The sequence below is a fragment of the Porites lutea genome, chromosome 14, assembly GCF_958299795.1.
Source record: "Porites lutea chromosome 14, jaPorLute2.1, whole genome shotgun sequence".
NCBI classification, from domain to species: domain Eukaryota; kingdom Metazoa; phylum Cnidaria; class Anthozoa; order Scleractinia; family Poritidae; genus Porites; species Porites lutea.
Window position 1 is genome coordinate 18,989,280 of NC_133214.1, and position 21,050 is coordinate 19,010,329.

General features: G+C 42.0%; 1 protein-coding gene across 1 annotated transcript; it reads right to left on the bottom strand.

Moving 5' to 3' along the window:
- Window positions 1-763: 763 nt before the first annotated feature.
- On the bottom strand, window positions 764-19,839 carry LOC140924016 (uncharacterized). Its single transcript, XM_073374021.1, has 7 exons — window positions 19,795-19,839; window positions 6,716-6,975; window positions 4,374-4,446; window positions 3,409-3,554; window positions 2,396-2,988; window positions 1,370-1,564; window positions 764-858 (listed from the first exon to the last, which is right to left on the bottom strand). Exons 1-7 carry the CDS (start codon window positions 19,837-19,839, stop codon window positions 764-766), a joined length of 1,407 nt encoding a protein of 468 aa, XP_073230122.1.
- Between the last annotated feature and the right edge of the window lie 1,211 nt (window positions 19,840-21,050).

Sequence of the window (21,050 nt, forward strand, 5' to 3'; positions counted from 1 at the left end):
CATGCATAACGAGAAATGAATTTTTTACGACAGCTTCTTTGTATTCTATCAGATTGAGATATCTTTGACAGGACAAATGGACAAAATAGCGTCAATGACATCTACATCAAATTCAGGAAAACTGAGCACGAAGCAATTTCATGACTATCTTGCCTGCTCGTTACGTGTTACGCACGCAGCAACGAAGAAATGATTCTGGATTCTACAACTATCAACGGATTCAACTTTCGAATAACAACTTCATTAATGGAATCTTGGAGGGTACGTTTGACCTGGCTTGACTGTAATTTTATCATGACTTTATTGTAACAAACCCCAACTTTGCTCAGGCTCCTTTAAAGCAACCTGCAGAAGAACCTTCAAATGATGATCGGATACATGCATATACAAATGTAAATGGGCCATCCGAGTATGCAGGCCGCTATGATCCGCACGCGATCAGCGCTCCGCGCGCACAAAAAAGTTCACTTTGCGAGAGTTAACAATTACAATTAAATACACCGTTGCAAAGTAAAGTAGCTACGCATTATCTCACCTGGTAGTGGGGAAAGAAATTGATATAATAGTCGATAAGGATGTTGACCGTGATGTGAACACTGTTGACAATTCTGTTTCCGTCTGAGGTGGGAACGATTCCGAGCTAGTGACAAAAACAGCGTTTCTAGTTAGCAAAGAAAATTATTAACTGTAAGTATCATAAAAATCGAAAAAGTGGTCGGGAAGTCGTAATAATGGAAAGGTTTAATGCAGTAATTTCATAGCTTCAATTGTGATTTATCATCAAACAGTTATTGAAATAAGGTATTTCTGGAACAAAAATAGTAATTTTAAACTGATTTCCGATAATGACATAAATCTCTAGTTTAAAAGATATTACAAGAAAGTCACTTAATAAAAATCCGATCTGTAGTGGTGTGTTGACAAACTAGTGGATATTAGAACCAAAAAGTATAAGGGCCACTACCTAATTGGAGGTGCAATTGATGATGTTGTTGTTGGTGTTAACACCGGCCTCAAGGTCGACACCCTTGACATTTTAAAATATCTTGTTGATTACCTAGTGGACACGATCGTTGCGTTTGAGATTTCTGTCACTGTCAGAAGTTTATGTGTTGTTGTGGTCCTAATGCCTCCTTTTGTCTTTCAACTCAATAAACGAGGCAGAAGCTTAGAGAACATTATAATTCCTACCTTGTAAAAATACTCGTTGTCGACACAGATGACAATGTGGAGACAGAGCTTAATGTTGAAACACTTGATGATGTTGATATGGAGGATGAGGTTGACACAGAACTTGAAGTTGACACACTTGAAGACGTCGACGAAGACGTGGAAGTTGAGACACTTGTGGTAGTTGGTGTTGACACACTTGATGATGTTGATACTGACGAGGATGTGGACACAGAGCTTGAGGTCGATGTACTTGATGATGTGGACACAGAAGAAGAAGTCGACACACTTGACGATGAGGACACCGAGCTCGAAGTGGACACACTTGATGATGCCGAAACAGACGACGATGTCGAAGTGCTAGTTGTGGTTGGTGTTGAAACACTTGATGACGTTGATATCGAGGACGATGTGGACACAGAACTTGAAGTCGACACACTCGAGGACGTCGAAACAGACGACGAAGTTGAGATACTTGTGGTGGTTGGTGTCGAGACACTCGATGATGTTGATAGTGAGGAAGATGTGGAGACAGAACTTGAAGTTGAAACACTTGATGATGTAGAAACACTCGATGAAGTTGATATGGAGGATGATGTTGACACAGAACTTGAAGTTGACACACTTGAAGACGTCGACGAAGACGTGGAAGTTGAGACACTTGTGGTAGTTGGTGTTGACACACTTGATGATGTTGATACTGACGAGGATGTGGACACAGAGCTTGAGGTCGATGTACTTGATGATGTGGACACAGAAGAAGAAGTCGACACACTTGACGATGAGGACACCGAGCTCGAAGTGGACACACTTGATGATGTCGAAACAGACGACGATGTCGAAGTGCTAGTTGTGGTTGGTGTTGAAACACTTGATGACGTTGATATCGAGGACGATGTGGACACAGAACTTGAAGTCGACACACTCGACGACGTCGAAACAGACGACGAAGTTGAGATACTTGTGGTGGTTGGTGTCGAGACACTCGATGATGTTGATACTGACGAAGATGTGGAGACAGAACTTGATGTTGAAACACTTGATGATGTAGAAACACTCGATGAAGTTGATATGGAGGATGATGTTGACACAGAACTTGAAGTTGACACACTTGAAGACGTCGACGAAGACGTGAAAGTTGAGACACTTGTGGTAGTTGGTGTTGACACACTTGATGATGTTGATACTGACGAGGATGTGGACACAGAGCTTGAGGTCGATGTACTTGATGATGTGGACACAGAAGAAGAAGTCGACACACTTGACGATGAGGACACAGAGCTCGAAGTGGACACACTTGATGATGTCGAAACAGACGACGATGACGAAGTGCTAGTTGTGGTTGGTGTTGAAACACTTGATGACGTTGATATCGAGGACGATGTGGACACAGAACTTGAAGTCGACACACTCGAGGACGTCGAAACAGACGACGAAGCTGAGCTACTTGTGGTGGTTGGTGTCGAGACACTGGATGATGTTGATAGTGAGGAAGATGTGGAGACAGAACTTGATGTTGAAACACTTGATGATGTAGAAACACTCGATGAAGTTGATATGGAGGATGATGTTGACACAGAACTTGAAGTTGACACACTTGAAGACGTCAACGAAGACGTGGAAGTTGAGACACTTGTGGTAGTTGGTGTTGACACACTTGATGATGTTGATACTGACGAGGATGTGGACACAGAGCTTGAGGTCGATGTACTTGATGATGTGGACACAGAAGAAGAAGTCGACACACTTGACGATGAGGACACCGAGCTCGAAGTGGACACACTTGATGATGTCGAAACAGACGACGATGTCGAAGTGCTAGTTGTGGTTGGTGTTGAAACACTTGATGACGTTGATATCGAGGACGATGTGGACACAGAACTTGAAGTCGACACACTCGACGACGTCGAAACAGACGACGAAGTTGAGATACTTGTGGTGGTTGGTGTCGAGACACTCGATGATGTTGATACTGACGAAGATGTGGAGACAGAACTTGATGTTGAAACACTTGATGATGTAGAAACACTCGATGAAGTTGATATGGAGGATGATGTTGACACAGAACTTGAAGTTGACACACTTGAAGACGTCGACGAAGACGTGGAAGTTGAGACACTTGTGGTAGTTGGTGTTGACACACTTGATGATGTTGATACTGACGAAGATGTGGACACAGAGCTTGAGGTCGATGTACTTGATGATGTGGACACAGAAGAAGAAGTCGACACACTTGACGATGAGGACACAGAGCTCGAAGTGGACACACTTGATGATGTCGAAACAGACGACGATTTCGAAGTGCTAGTTGTGGTTGGTGTTGAAACACTTGATGACGTTGATATCGAGGACGATGTGGACACAGAACTTGAAGTCGACACACTCGACGACGTCGAAACAGACGACGAAGTTGAGATACTTGTGGTGGTTGGTGTCGAGACACTCGATGATGTTGATACTGAGGAAGATGTGGAGACAGAACTTGATGTTGAAACACTTGATGATGTAGAAACACTCGATGAAGTTGATATGGAGGATGATGTTGACACAGAACTTGAAGTTGACACACTTGAAGACGTCGACGAAGACGTGGAAGTTGAGACACTTGTGGTAGTTGGTGTTGACACACTTGATGATGTTGATACTGACGAGGATGTGGACACAGAGCTTGAGGTCGATGTACTTGATGATGTGGACACAGAAGGAGAAGTCGACACACTTGACGATGAGGACACCGAGCTCGAAGTGGACACACTTGATGATGTCGAAACAGACGACGATGTCGAAGTGCTAGTTGTGGTTGGTGTTGAAACACTTGATGACGTTGAAATCGAGGACGATGTGGACACAGAACTTGAAGTCGACACAATCGACGACGTCGAAACAGACGACGAAGTTGAGCTACTTGTGGTTGTTGGTGTCGAGACACTCGATGATGTTGATAGTGAGGAAGATGTGGAGACAGAACTTGATGTTGAAACACTTGATGATGTAGAAACACTCGATGAAGTTGATATGGAGGATGATGTTGACACAGAACTTGAAGTTGACACACTTGAAGACGTCGACGAAGACGTGGAAGTTGAGACACTTGTGGTAGTTGGTGTTGACACACTTGATGATGTTGATACTGACGAGGATGTGGACACAGAGCTTGAGGTCGATGTACTTGATGATGTGGACACAGAAGAAGAAGTCGACACACTTGACGATGAGGACACCGAGCTCGAAGTGGACACACTTGATGATGTCGAAACAGACGACGATGTCGAAGTGCTAGTTGTGGTTGGTGTTGAAACACTTGATGACGTTGATATCGAGGACGATGTGGACACAGAACTTGAAGTCGACACACTCGACGACGTCGAAACAGACGACGAAGTTGAGATACTTGTGGTGGTTGGTGTCGAGACACTCGATGATGTTGATACTGAGGAAGATGTGGAGACAGAACTTGAAGTTGAAACACTTGATGATGTAGAAACACTCGATGAAGTTGATATGGAGGATGATGTTGACACAGAACTTGAAGTTGACACACTTGAAGACGTCGACGAAGACGTGGAAGTTGAGACACTTGTGGTAGTTGGTGTTGACACACTTGATGATGTTGATACTGACGAGGATGTGGACACAGAGCTTGAGGTCGATGTACTTGATGATGTGGACACAGAAGAAGAAGTCGACACACTTGACGATGAGGACACCGAGCTCGAAGTGGACACACTTGATGATGTCGAAACAGACGACGATGTCGAAGTGCTAGTTGTGGTTGGTGTCGAAACACTTGATGACGTTGATATCGAGGACGATGTGGACACAGAACTTGAAGTCGACACACTCGAGGACGTCGAAACAGACGACGAAGTTGAGATACTTGTGGTGGTTGGTGTCGAGACACTCGATGATGTTGATACTGAGGAAGATGTGGAGACAGAACTTGATGTTGAAACACTTGATGATGTAGAAACACTCGATGAAGTTGATATGGAGGATGATGTGGACACAGAACTTGAAGTTGACACACTTGAAGACGTCGACGAAGACGTGGAAGTTGAGACACTTGTGGTAGTTGGTGTTGACACACTTGATGATGTTGATACTGACGAGGATGTGGACACAGAGCTTGAGGTCGATGTACTTGATGATGTGGACACAGAAGAAGAAGTCGACACACTTGACGATGAGGACACCGAGCTCGAAGTGGACACACTTGATGATGTCGAAACAGACGACGATGTCGAAGTGCTAGTTGTGGTTGGTGTTGAAACACTTGATGACGTTGATATCGAGGACGATGTGGACACAGAACTTGAAGTCGAAACACTCGAGGACGTCGAAACAGACGGCGAAGTTGAGATACTTGTGGTGGTTGGTGTCGAGACACTCGATGATGTTGATACTGAGGAAGATGTGGAGACAGAACTTGATGTTGAAACACTTGATGATGTAGAAACACTCGATGAAGTTGATATGGAGGATGATGTTGACACAGAACTTGAAGTTGACACACTTGAAGACGTCGACGAAGACGTGGAAGTTGAGACACTTGTGGTAGTTGGTGTTGACACACTTGATGATGTTGATACTGACGAGGATGTGGACACAGAGCTTGAGGTCGATGTACTTGATGATGTGGACACAGAAGAAGAAGTCGACACACTTGACGATGAGGACACCGAGCTCGAAGTGGACACACTTGATGATGTCGAAACAGACGACGATGTCGAAGTGCTAGTTGTGGTTGGTGTTGAAACACTTGATGACGTTGATATCGAGGACGATGTGGACACAGAACTTGAAGTCGACACACTCGACGACGTCGAAACAGACGACGAAGTTGAGATACTTGTGGTGGTTGGTGTCGAGACACTCGATGATGTTGATACGGAGGAAGATGTGGAGACAGAACTTGATGTTGAAACACTTGATGATGTAGAAACACTCGATGAAGTTGATATGGAGGATGATGTTGACACAGAACTTGAAGTTGACACACTTGAAGACGTCGACGAAGACGTGGAAGTTGAGACACTTGTGGTAGTTGGTGTTGACACACTTGATGATGTTGATACTGACGAGGATGTGGACACAGAGCTTGAGGTCGATGTACTTGATGATGTGGACACAGAAGAAGAAGTCGACACACTTGACGATGAGGACACAGAGCTCGAAGTGGACACACTTGATGATGTCGAAACAGACGATGATGTCGAAGTGCTAGTTGTGGTTGGTGTTGAAACACTTGATGACGTTGATATCGAGGACGATGTGGACACAGAACTTGAAGTCGACACACTCGAGGACGTCGAAACAGACGACGAAGTTGAGATACTTGTGGTGGTTGGTGTCGAGACACTCGATGATGTTGATACTGAGGAAGATGTGGAGACAGAACTTGATGTTGAAACACTTGATGATGTAGAAATACTCGATGAAGTTGATATGGAGGATGATGTTGACACAGAACTTGAAGTTGACACACTTGAAGACGTCGACGAAGACGTGGAAGTTGAGACACTTGTGGTAGTTGGTGTTGACAAACTTGATGATGTTGATAGTGACGAGGATGTGGACACAGAGCTTGAGGTGGATGTACTTGATGATGTGGACACAGAAGAAGAAGTTGAGACACTTGACGATGTCGACACCGAGCTTGAAGTTGACACACTTGATGATGTCGACACCGAGCTTGATGTTGATACACTTGATGAACTGGACACAGAGGACGATGTTGACACACTTGTTGTGGTTGGTGTCGAAACACTTGATGATGTTGATACCGAGGACGATGTCGACGCCGAACTAGATAAAGAAATAAAGTTAATTACGTACAATAATTTACAGACTCAATTGTAGAATGTAAAGCAAGGAGCACCAAATAGTAATGTTATTGCTTTGATGTCATCTGTTTGTGATAATGTCTCAGGGGCTTTCTCGCGAATAGTGTTAATAAAGACCTCTGTAGAAAAGGTGTGCCAGAGTTAATATATGCGTTACGTACGTAAGAAATACTTAAAAGTTGGGTGAAATATGCTGAAATGAAACCTTAAAAGAGAATCTGACCTAGCTGGCAACGTTTCTGAAAACCGCACTAACATACAAGTGAGCGTATTTACCATTACCTGACAGATTTAAGCAAGGGGATTTATTTTATTGTTTTATTATCATTTTGCCAAAAAACACAAAATATACTTATAACATAGCGCGCGTGCTTGCCCTATATAAGTCCTATTGAGCCGCTATGAACAAAATCTTTATTTACGCACGGGCGTGCGTAAATAAGATGACGTGAGCATTTTTTTTTACCAGGCTGCAAGGTTGTCGTCTTTCAAGCTGTAGTGCACTTTTCCTTCTCTTTAAAATATGGAAGAAACCAGCGAAGAACTGCCCAATTTTTCTATCGGCATTGACCTTTTAGGTCCTGATCCAACAAGCAGCAAAAATAAAGCCGAATTAAAAAAAAACTCGCAAGTTGCGCGCTGTTCGCAAATTTGTCGAAGACCAGCGGCAGCAAATTTTGGCCGAAAGACATTCACTGGGAACAGAACAGACACCAACTGGTCATCAACAACACTTAAAGGCAAAATTTCCGTTTTTATTGTTGTTTTTAAATTTGTTGTGCACTTTGTTATCTCTGGACAATCCGACTGAAGCAGGAAAATTTCTGTCGCAATAACAACACAAATTACACAAGAAGACATAAATTTATTACTCACAAAAACAACTGCTGCCAGGTCTTCTCAAGAAGCCGTAATGACCAGCCAATGTTCGTAAATGAAAATAAGTTTAAAGAAGGATGACAGTCGTCTTCGCTAACATGTTTTCTGGATTTCGCCGAGCAAAACGTAAACATCTTTTCAGCAAATCCAAACCATACTCCACGACTTCTTATGAACAGGTTAGTTTTAACTTTAGGTGAACTTTAAGACTCTTTTACCTTTGTTTCTGCTTAGTTTCCATTGATCGTTAACGAATAAAGAAGCAAATTTTCTTTCTCACTTTTACAGAAAGAATATTTTCATTCAAACTAGACGATTGTGGCGTGTTCGTGATCAGCTAATAGAACCGTTTGTTATTGTGTCGCGCGTTACGAGAATTTTGCAGTTAATCAAAAAGCAAGCATTATTGTGAGCTGTGTTATAAAAGAATTTGCTCATGCTTTTAGCTGTGCGTATATCGAGTTATGGACGCACTTGAGAAGTTTGGAGAGAACTCAAGAAGCTAGAGTTGCACTCGGCTATTGCCTCGTGCAACTCTTACGCATCTTTCGTGCTCTCCAAACTTCCCGCGTGCATCCATAACTCGATATACGCACGCTAAGCATGAACAAATTCTTAAATTTTCAATTCTACAAAAAAGATGAGGAAAGGGAGCCCAAGGAAGCCAATAAACCTTTTGTATAGGACCACCTTTTAAAATTATGTCATCCAATTACTAATTACAATACTGACATCGGAAATTTAACTCTAAGTTCACAATTTGTTTGGAACATAGAAAATGATCATTAAATAGGATAAAAATACAAACGGCTGAACGTGTAAGTGCAAAAACGAGAAAGAAAAGCAAGAAAAAATTATGCAAGAATAAACGAGAAAAAAAGCGAAAGAAGCGAAAAACTACACACAAGCATTAGGAGAGCTAAAGCGTGCTTATACCAAGAAAAGAGAGACTTAAGTTTAGAGTTAAACAAAGCAGCACCAGAGGCATTTTGAATTTCAGGGCTAAGGGAATTAAGAGCGACGGTCAGGAAAAATCGACCAAAATCTTAATTTCGTGGCAAGAGTTTAAAAATCAATTTCTTTCATTTTTTGTTCATAGATAGCTGTTAGGTAGATAAGAAACCTAATGTAGTTTGTCCCTGCCAAAAACCTTTTATTTGTGAGAAAAATTAGAATATCGGTTTTCGATGTCGAAGTCTCAGACTGCCCTAATCTTTAACCCGAAATTCGCTAAAATCAACTTTCCTCGCGCTCGCAAAAAAAGCCGCATGGAGAAATTTGGACACTTTCAATGAACAGAAAAATTCTCCTTCTTCCACTAAAAGATACTTTCAGGGCAATAGCGAAGTTCGTCGTACAGAAATAATGAAAAAATGAGGGATCGGTTTTCAGGATGACAAAAACTTAAGTTCCTTACTCATTTTCGACAGCAACATTTAACAATGGTATAACTCCAAATTCTCTTCATGCTATTTAAATCACACATTTAGACATTGATTTAAAACATACCTGGGAATTGGCTTGTGTTATTAAAGGAAATCTCTGTAAGACACCATCGAACTTCAGGAATTTTCATTGTAGGCCGGCGGTAATTTTGTAAACACTTCCAATTTTGAAACGCACAAAAGTAGATATTTACAGCCTTTTTTTCTGCTTCTTGTGGGTTTTCCCAATGCAAAGTTGCTTTTTTTCAACCAAAGAGTGGGGTAAAAAGGTGAAACTGGGTCAATTTTAGCCACTTTGAAATACTGAACTCAACCAGCCGGCGACTCTGCGTGACAATCTGTTCCATGACTGCACGTGACACAACATACAGCCGTCAAAATGACAGTCACGGAATCAAGGTAGTAACGCAACGCAATTCTTAAAATAGGAACATTTTCGATGCCGACAGGCAGTTTTGAAGAAGAAAAAATCAAACGTACTAGTATTCTGGTACTCACTTTTTATCGAAAAATAAGGACTTTAACAATCGTACTTCGCTAAGGATGGGGGAACAGGAAGATATTTCTTCTTGTTACTTCACGATCGAGGAAACTTGGTGCCGTTAAATATGTTATTTTGGTCCACTTCACTATATTTACCGGACTTCGATGCTTTCGTTTGGAGGCTGCCTTCAGGAACCCAAGCCAATTCTCAGGTATGTTTTAGATGAATGTCTAAATGTTTGAATAATCGAGGACTGGGAAAATTTGGAGCTATACCACAGGAAAAATAATGCCGCAGAAAACAACTACTAAATTAAGGTTTTTGTCACCGTAGAAAAATGTTCTTCGTTTTTGAATTATGTCAGTTCAACGAGTCTTGATATTGCTTTGAAAGTATCTTCTAGTGAAATAAGAAGAGTTGTTCGATTGATGGGAAGTGTCCAAATTCCTCCTTGCGCTTTTATTTGCGAACGCGAGGAGAGTTGATGTTAGCAAATTTCGGGTTGAAAAGACAGCCATTTTAAGACTCCGACCACGAAAACTAATATTCTTACGTTTCTCGAAAATAAAAGGGTTTTTGCGAGGACAACTTACATCAGATTACTTATCTACCAAAAAACTATTTATGGACAAAAAATGAAGCAAATCGATTTTTCAACTCTTGCCACTCGATGGTCGATATTTCCTGACCATCGCTATTAAATATTTTGTGCCCTTGAAAACGAAGTGAAAATTTTCTTACATTTGTCCTACAGTAGGGCAAACGGAAGGAATTCCTACTTTAAGTTTCTATGTTTTGTTGGAGCCTCAAACAAAAAAAAAAGAAAATAGTCAAATGAGTTGCGCAGAAAATGATTTTCGAAAGTTGTTCGCACATAAATAAAGGTACTACAGGTCCGTTTTCCACTCGCCTAACGAATAACACATATGTTATACAACAAACATACCACGCAAGGTAGAAACATTACCGTCATAAACTCTCCTGCTGTTGAGAATTTGTAGTTAGATTTTCTGTGAATCAACGCCGGCTAGCGGTTAGAGTGGAGGGTAAACCACAGCTCTCCAGATTTAAAGTTACGTTAAGAAATCGAAAAATAAACGCCACATAATTAAAATGTCAAAGTACCTAGGGCTATAGGGCTAATCGAAAACAATATTTTTAGAAACGCCATTTTACAGGGTCATAAAAGCTAAGCTGAGGTCTAGCTTTTGTAAAGAAAAAAGCATCAGCTTCTTTCAACAGGAACTTCAAGACCTTCAGAATTTTTTAGTGGCACTGGCCGGGTATGTAAACTCTATCCACGACCTCCCCGCACTGCCGCCAGGAGCTCGACAACTGAGCTAAAACCAAAAGCATCGTTTCCCTTTTTCGTCCTTATAAATAGCACACTAGTGCGTTTCCTTGAGGTCCTATAGAGAAACCTGTATCCCACAACTAACGATACGGGCGGACGGTTTGAGATTTACAGTCAAACGACGATCCTGAAGAAAAAAATCTTGGGACAAATTTGTATTTGTGGGACTTTTTTTAATTCACACATGCCCAATCCCTCACTTCACCCCTCAAACAACGTTGGAAGTTTGTATTCAGAAGGCTTCCAGAGATTTAACTATGTATAAGGTGGGCATGGAAAACTGCAAGCAATTCTCGAAAGTGATGCACTGTTTAACAAGGGCACACAGAAATTAAAGGAAATTATGAATACTGCATTACTGTCCCAAAGACTATTGCCAAGATTGCAGGCCAAACGTACCCCCAATGTTACATTAATGAATTTTGAATTGGATAGTTGAATCCGTTTGTCAGTGCCGCAACTAGTGTCAAATAAACCAATTTCGATATATCAAAATTCAGGTTTGGCACTGTGGCGTATGGGATATAACAAAACAAGAGAATTATTCATTGGTGAGCCTCGAAAAGATTTCTTTTGTTTTATTTCCCCTAAGCCTCTGTGCCAAACCCGAATTTTAATATATCTCTGGTTTGAATATTTATTTAAGTCTGCATTCCTGCATGCATAACGAGCAATAAATTTTTTACGACAGCTTCTTTGTATTCTATCAGATTGAGATATCTTTGACTGGACAAATGGACAAAATAGCGTCAATGACATTTACATCAAATTCAGGAAAACTGAGCACGTAGCAATTTCATAGCTACCTTGCCTGCTCGTTACGCGTTACGCATGCAGCAACGAAGAAATGATTCTGGATTCTACAACTATCAACGGATTCAACTTTCGAATAACAACTTCATTAATGGAATCTTGGAGGGTACGTTTGACCTGGCTTGACTGTAATTTTATCATGACTTTATTGTAACAAACCCCAACTTTGCTCAGGCTCCTTTAAAGCAACCTGCAGAAGAACCTTCAAATGATGATCGGATACATGCATATACAAATGTAAATGGGCCATCCGAGTATGCAGGCCGCTATGATCCGCACGCCATCAGCGCCCCGCGCGCACAACAAAGTTCACTTTGCGAGAGTTAACAATTACAATTAAATAAACCGTTGCAAGGAAAGTAGCTACGCATTATCTCACCTGGTAGTTGGGAAAGAAATTGATATAATAGTCGATAAGGATGTTGACCGTGATGTGAACACTGTTGACAATTCTGTTTCCGTCTGAGGTGGGAACGATTCCGAGCTAGTGACAAAAACAGTGTTTCGAGTTAGCAAAGAAAATTATTAACTGTAAGTATCATAAAAATTGAAAAAGTGGTCGGGAAGTCGTAATAATGGAAAGGTTTAATGCAGTAATTTCATAGCTTCAATTGTGATTTATCATCAAACAGTTATTGAAATAAGGTATTTCTGGAACAAAAATAGTAACTTTAAACTGATTTCCGATAATGACATAAATCTCTAGTTTAAAAGATATTACAAGAAAGTCACTTAATAAAAATCCGGTCTGTAGTGGTGTGTTGAGAAACTAGTGGATATTAGAACCAAAAAGTATAAGGGCTACTACCTAATTGGAGGTGCAATTGATAATGATGTTGTTGGTGTTGACACCGGCCTCAAGGTCGACACACTTGACATTTTAAAATATCTTGTTGATTACCTAGTGGACACGATCGTTGCGTTTCAGATTTCTGTCACTGCCTGAAGTTTATGTGTTGTTGTGGTCCTAATGAATCCTTTTGTCTTTCAACTCAATAAACGAGGCAGGAGCTTAGAGAACATTATAATTCCTACCTTGTAAAAATACTCGTTGTCGACACAGATGACAATGTGGAGACAGAGCTTAATGTTGAAACACTTGATGATGTTGATATGGAGGATGAGGTTGACACAGAACTTGAAGTTGACACACTTGAAGACGTCGACAAAGACGTGGAAGTTGAAACACTTGTGGTAGTTGGTGTTGACACACTTGATGATGTTGATACTGACGAAGATGTGGACACAGAGCTTGAGGTCGATGTACTTGATAAAGTGGACACAAAAGAAGAAGTCGACACACTTGACGATGAGGACACCGAGCTCGAAGTGGACACACTTGATGATGTCGAAACAGACGACGATGTCGAAGTGCTAGTTGTTGTTGGTGTTGAAACACTTGATGACGTTGATATCGAGGACGATGTGGACACAGAACTTGAAGTCGACACACTCGACGACGTCGAAACAGACGACGAAGTTGAGATACTTGTGGTGGTTGGTGTCGAGACACTCGATGATGTTGATACTGAGGAAGATGTGGAGACAGAACTTGATGTTGAAACACTTGATGATGTAGAAACACTCGATGAAGTTGATATGGAGGATGATGTGGACACTGAACTTGAAGTTGACACACTTGAAGACGTCGACGAAGACGTGGAAGTTGAGACACTTGTGGTAGTTGGTGTTGACACACTTGATGATGTTGATACTGACGAGGATGTGGACACAGAGCTTGAGGTCGATGTACTTGATGATGTGGACACAGAAGAAGAAGTCGACACACTTGACGATGAGGACACCGAGCTCGAAGTGGACACACTTGATGATGTCGAAACAGACGACGATGTCGAAGTGCTAGTTGTGGTTGGTGTTGAAACACTTGATGACGTTGATATCGAGGACGATGTGGACACAGAACTTGAAGTCGACACACTCGAGGACGTCGAAACAGACGACGAAGTTGAGCTACTTGTGGTGGTTGGTGTCGAGACACTCGATGATGTTGATACTGAGGAAGATGTGGAGACAGAACTTGATGTTGAAACACTTGATGATGTAGAAACACTCGATGAAGTTGATATGGAGGATGATGTTGACACAGAACTTGAAGTTGACACACTTGAAGACGTCGACGAAGACGTGGAAGTTGAGACACTTGTGGTAGTTGGTGTTGACACACTTGATGATGTTGATACTGACGAGGATGTGGACACAGAGCTTGAGGTCGATGTACTTGATGATGTGGACACAGAAGAAGAAGTCGACACACTTGACGATGAGGACACCGAGCTCGAAGTGGACACACTTGATGATGTCGAAACAGACGACGATGTCGAAGTGCTAGTTGTGCTTGGTGTTGAAACACTTGATGACGTTGATATCGAGGACGATGTGGACACAGAACTTGAAGTCGACACACTCGAGGACGTCAAAACAGACGACGAAGTTGAGATACTTGTGGTGGTTGGTGTCGAGACACTCGATGATGTTGATAGTGAGGAAGATGTGGAGACAGAACTTGATGTTGAAACACTTGATGATGTAGAACCACTCGATGAAGTTGATATGGAGGATGATGTTGACACAGAACTTGAAGTTGACACACTTGAAGACGTCGACGAAGACGTGGAAGTTGAGACACTTGTGGTAGTTGGTGTTGACACACTTGATGATGTTGATACTGACAACGATGTGGACACAGAGCTTGAGGTCGATGTACTTGATGATGTGGACACAGAAGAAGAAGTCGACACACTTGACGATGAGGACACCGAGCTCGAAGTGGACACACTTGATGATGTCGAAACAGACGACGATGTCGAAGTGCTAGTTGTGCTTGGTGTTGAAACACTTGATGACGTTGATATCGAGGACGATGTGGACACAGAACTTGAAGTCGACACACTCGACGACGTCGAAACAGACGACGAAGTTGAGATACTTGTGGTGGTTGGTGTCGAGACACTCGATGATGTTGATACTGAGGAAGATGTGGAGACAGAACTTGATGTTGAAACACTTGATGATGTAGAAACACTCGATGAAGTTGATATGGAGGATGATGTGGACACAGAACTTGAAGTTGACACACTTGAAGACGTCGACGAAGACGTGGAAGTTGAGACACTTGTGGTAGTTGGTGTTGACACACTTGATGATGTTGATACTGACAAGGATGTGGACACAGAGCTTGAGGTCGATGTACTTGATGATGTGGACACAGAAGAAGAAGTCGACACACTTGACGATGAGGACACCGAGCTCGAAGTGGACACACTTGATGATGTCGAAACAGACGACGATGTCGAAGTGCTAGTTGTGGTTGGTGTTGAAACACTTGATGACGTTGATATCGAGGACGATGTGGACACAGAACTTGAAGTCGACACACTCGACGACGTCGAAACAGACGACGAAGTTGAGATACTTGTGGTGGTTGGTGTCGAGACGCTCGATGATGTTGATACTGAGGAAGATGTGGAGACAGAACTTGATGTTGAAACACTTGATGATGTAGAAACACTCGATGAAGTTGATATGGAGGATGATGTGGACACAGAACTTGAAGTTGACACACTTGAAGACGTCGACGAAGACGTGGAAGTTGAGACACTTGTGGTAGTTGGTGTTGACACACTTGATGATGTTGATACTGACGAGGATGTGGACACAGAGCTTGAGGTCGATGTACTTGATGATGTGGACACAGAAGAAGAAGTCGACACACTTGACGATGAGGACACCGAGCTCGAAGTGGACACACTTGATGATGTCGAAACAGACGACGATGTCGAAGTGCTAGTTGTGGTTGGTGTTGAAACACTTGATGACGTTGATATCGAGGACGATGTGGACACAGAACTTGAAGTCGACACACTCGACGACGTCGAAACAGACGACGAAGTTGAGATACTTGTGGTGGTTGGTGTCGAGACACTCGATGATGTTGATACTGAGGAAGATGTGGAGACAGAACTTGATGTTGAAACACTTGATGATGTAGAAACACTCGATGAAGTTGATATGGAGGATGATGTGGACACAGAACTTGAAGTTGACACACTTGAAGACGTCGACGAAGACGTGGAAGTTGAGACACTTGTGGTAGTTGGTGTTGACACACTTGATGATGTTGATACTGACGAGGATGTGGACACAGAGCTTGAGGTCGATGTACTTGATGATGTGGACACAGAAGAAGAAGTCGACACACTTGACGATGAGGACACCGAGCTCGAAGTGGACACACTTGATGATGTCGACACCGAGCTTGATGTTGATACACTTGATGAACTGGACACAGAGGACGATGTTGACACACTTGTTGTGGTTGGTGTCGAAACACTTGATGATGTTGATACAGAGGACGATGTCGACGCCGAACTAGATAAAGAAATAGAGTGAATTACGTACAATAATTTACAGACTCATTTGTAGAATGTAAAGCAAGGAGCACCAAATAGTAGTGTTATTGCGTTGATGTCATCTGTTTGTGATAATGTCTCAGGGGCTTTCTCGCGAATAGTGTTAATAAAGACTTCTGTAAAAAAGGTGTGCGCGAGTTAATATATGCGTTACGTACGTAAGAAATACTTAAAAGTTGGGTGAAATATGCTGAAATGAAACCTTAAAAGACAATCTGACCTGGCTGGCAACGTTTCTCAAACCCGCACTAACATACAAGTGAGCGTATTTACCATTACCTGACAGATTCAAGCAAGGGATTTATTTTATTGTTTTATTATCATTTTGCCAAAAAACACAAAATATACATTTTAAATTCTACAAAAAAGATGAGGCAAGGGAGCCCAAGGAAGCCAATAAACCTTTTGTATAGGACCACCTTTTAAAATTATGTCATCTAATTACTAATTACAATACTGACATCGGAAATTTAAATCTAAGTTCACAATTTGTTTGGAACACAGAAAATGATCATTAAATACGATAAAAATACAAACGGCTGAACGTGTAAGTGCAAAAACGAGAAAGAAAAGTAAGAAAAAATTATGCAAGAATAAACGAGAAAAAAAGCGAAAGAAGCGAAAAACTACACACAAGCATTAGGAGAGCTAAAGCGTGCTTATACCAAGAAAAAAGAGACGTAAGTTTAGAGTTAAACAAAGCAGCACCAGAGGCATTCTGAATTTCAGGGCTAAGGGAATTAAGAGCGACGGTCAGGAAAAATCGACCAAAATCTTAATTTCGTGGCAAGAGTTGAAAAATCAATTTCTTTCATTTTTTGTTCATAGATAGCTGTTAGGTAGATAAGAAACCTAATGTAGTTTGTTCCTGCCAAAAACCTTTTATTTGTGAGGAAAATTAGAATATCGGTTTTCGATGTCGAAGTCTCAGACTGCCCTAATCTTTAACCCGAAATTCGCTAAAATCAACTGAAATTTGGACACTTTCAATGAACAGAAAAATTCTCCTTCTTCCACTAAAAGAGACTTTCAGGGCAATAGCGAAGCTCGTCGTACAGAAATAATTAAAAAATGAGGGATCGGTTTTCAGGATGACAAAAACTTAAGTTCGTTACTCATTTTCGACAGCAACATTTAACAGTGGTATAACTCCAAATTCTCTTCATGCTATTTAAATCACACATTTAGACATTGATTTAAAACATACCTGGGAATTGGCTTGTGTTATTAAAGGAAATCTCTGTAAGACACCATCGAATTTCAATAATTTTTATTGTAGGCCAGCGGTAATTTTGTAAACACTTCCAATTTTGAAACGCACAAAAGTAGATATTTACAGCCTTTTTTTCTGCTTCTTGTGGGTTTTCCCAATGCAAAGTTGCTTTTTTTCAACCAAAGAGTGGGGTAAAAAGGTGAAACTGGGTCAATTTTAGCCACTTTGAAATACTGAACTCAACCAGCCGGCGACTCTGCGTGACAATCTGTTCCATGACTGCACGTGACACAACATACAGCCGTCAAAATGACAGTCACGGAATCAAGGTAGTAACGCAACGCAATTCTTAAAATAGGAACATTTTCGATGCCGACAGGCAGTTTTGAAGAAGAAAAAATCAAACGTACTAGTATTCTGGTACTCACTTTTTATCGAAAAATAAGGACTTTAACAATCGTACTTCGCTAAGGATGGGGGAACAGGAAGATATTTCTTCTTGTTACTTCACGATCGAGGAAACTTGGTGCCGTTAAATATGTTATTTTGGTCCACTTCACTATATTTACCGGACTTCGATGCTTTCGTTTGGAGGCTGCCTTCAGGAACCCAAGCCAATTCTCAGGTATGTTTTAGATGAATGTCTAAATGTTTAAATAATCGAGGACTGGGAAAATTTGGAGCTATACCACAGGAAAAATAATGCCGCAGAAAACAACTACTAAATTAAAGTTTTTGTCACCGTAGAAAAATGTTCTTCGTTTTTGAATTATGTCAGTTCAGCGAGTCTTGATATTGCTTTGAAAGTATCTTCTAGTGAAATATGACCCATTATTGACTCGGCGCGATAATGGGTTTTATGATGAGGCGGGCATTATCTTATCTTTAAGTGCAAGCTGCAGAGGTGGATAGTCAAGATAACGATAGTTGGCTAGGCACCACACACAGAGCGGGCTATAAATTCGTGAGCTTCGCTATCGCTCGCCCCTTTTTCTGCCAACGCCGATCGTGAGCTGTTTAGCTTTTCAATAGTGAACTTATTTCTTTCTCCGAAGGAACAAGCCAACAAACAATCAGGCAAGTGCAATTTTTCCCCCACCCCTGTTGGTTTTTTGTATTCAGGTAGCTTTTCATTTTATTTTATTATTTTTTTTTTCCTTTTTCGTGTTGGGGTGCCCTAGCTGAGGACTCTGTTTGTTTTTCCTTAGCGCCCGCTAATTTTCCAAATATTTTCTTTAACCTAATGGCTAAACAGCGCGTATTAATAATAGGGCACTCCTTTGTTCATCGTCTTAAGGCGTTTGTGCAGAAAAAGAGGCACATGCAGGCTTTTAGCAGCCTTAGGGGTATGGCAGATATTTATTTTCATGGAGTTGGCGGCCGCACGATAGCAAAATTTCGTAAATTCGACTTTAATGTGGTGCGCCAACTGGTCCCAGATGTGATTATTTTGGAGCTCGGCTCCAACGATTTGGTGGAGCTCTCGCCGCAGACAGTGGGTTCAGAACTGGAAAGTTTAGTTCGGGAACTGTACGAGATTGACTCTGTTCAATTTGTTGTCGTGGGGCAAGTTCTCCGTAGGCATACACCGAACTCGGTCGAGTATAATTGTAAGGTAGGCAAGCTTCACCAATATCTTAAGGTTGTCCTAGAGCCGTTGCCTTTTTGTTATTACTGGCGGCATAGAGGTTTCTGGAAATCCAAAAGCGAACTCTTCTTACCCGATGGAGTCCATCTTAACAATTTAGGTAACTATAAATTTATGCGCAGCATTCGAGGGGCGGTTTTGCAGGCCTTAAAGTTAGTGGGTGCGTCCATAGTTTAGTCAATGCTGTGCCCTGTAGTGGCCAGTTCGATATTTAAATGGCGATGTTATAATACATTTATGAGATGCTGTGTCACATGTACATTTACAACTTTGCAGGCTATATCATATGTCATCAGGCATTTTAAATGCATTCTTGTGGCATGTTTTGTACTTGACATTTATGGCTATTTTGGTGTGTTACTCTCCTGGCGGCTATTGTTTACTACATTAGTGTGCCCAACTCACTAAAGCCATTATAGGACAAATGTCCTTTTTACAATGTCTCGGATTATTTTTTGTCATTATGTTGCCTGCTCTTGATTTGCACTTGACATTCTTTGGCTTCCGTTTTTTACTTGGAGCCTCGTTGGAGCGTGTTTAGCCCAACTCTCGTACGCCATTGTGGAATGTCTCGGATGTCTTTTTCGTCACTTAGACGCGTTTCCGTTTCAATTTACAATCGCCATGGGCTCAATGAAAGCCCGCCAAAAACCAAGGAACACACCCACTAAGTTTGAGGGTATCACAAGATTTTTAATTTTTGTTGGAGTAATATAGTGTACATTTTTCATAAGAATGCCTCCTAAACGAGCATCAAAGCGCCAGGCAGCAAAAAGACCAGCCCCTGCAGTCGCACCAAAACAACACCGGGCAGAAAGTCGCCCTAATTCCACGGCCCTGCCGGAGAGCTCAGCACAGCCACCGGAGTCCTCCTCGAAATTAAGCCCCTCCGAGCTTGGGGCAATAATTTCCCAAGCTATCTCGGGCGCGTTGCAGTCAGTCGGCATCGTCCAAACAAACCTTGCTCCCGCGGAAAGGAATTCAAGAACGAACACCCAGCCCACGCCCCAGCCCACCGTGGTTGAGGACGCCACATCAAAGGAAATCGAGGCATTGACGAACACCGTGGCTGCTGGTAGGCTAACCTTTCCGACTGAGAAACCAGAAGAAACGTTTTCGAGCGTCACTTTCGACCTCGAATCTCGGGTCTCAGATCGTGTCAAGGCAAAGATTTGGGCGAACGAATATGTAGATTTTGGGTCACTCCTCACGGTGTCCCCGGACGAGTCAAAGTATCGTATATCTGTCACGGATGATCACGATCACCCTAGTCTTTGCCTTGAGCACGTTAAAACAAAGCGGCGTAGCTTAACTATCGACCAATGGCTGACCGCGTTTAATGTATTCGTAGCTGTTTATACAATTAAGACTCCTAGTGCGATAAGCTCCCTAATGAAGTATTGTGAGGTGGTTCGGGACATCGCAGCAAAGCAAGGTAATTGGCGTTATTATGACGAACAATTCCGCTTTCTTCGTCAATCAAAACCGGACAGATACCCTTGGGACAACGTAGCTTGGGAATTGTGGCATCAGGCCTTACATAGCTCCCTTACCACCTCTCGGCCAAACTCTAACAATGATTTTCGAACCCGTCGGCCCAACCAGCGTCCCTTTCAGTCTTTTCCCAAGGGAGTGTGTTGGCGGTTTCATGCCGGTCAATTCTGCAGGGGATGCAATTTCAAACACTCCTGCTTCAAATGCGGATCTGTCCACCCAGCGTCCCAATGTACCGCTAACAGATCGAACACAAACAACCGTCCAGCACCAAACC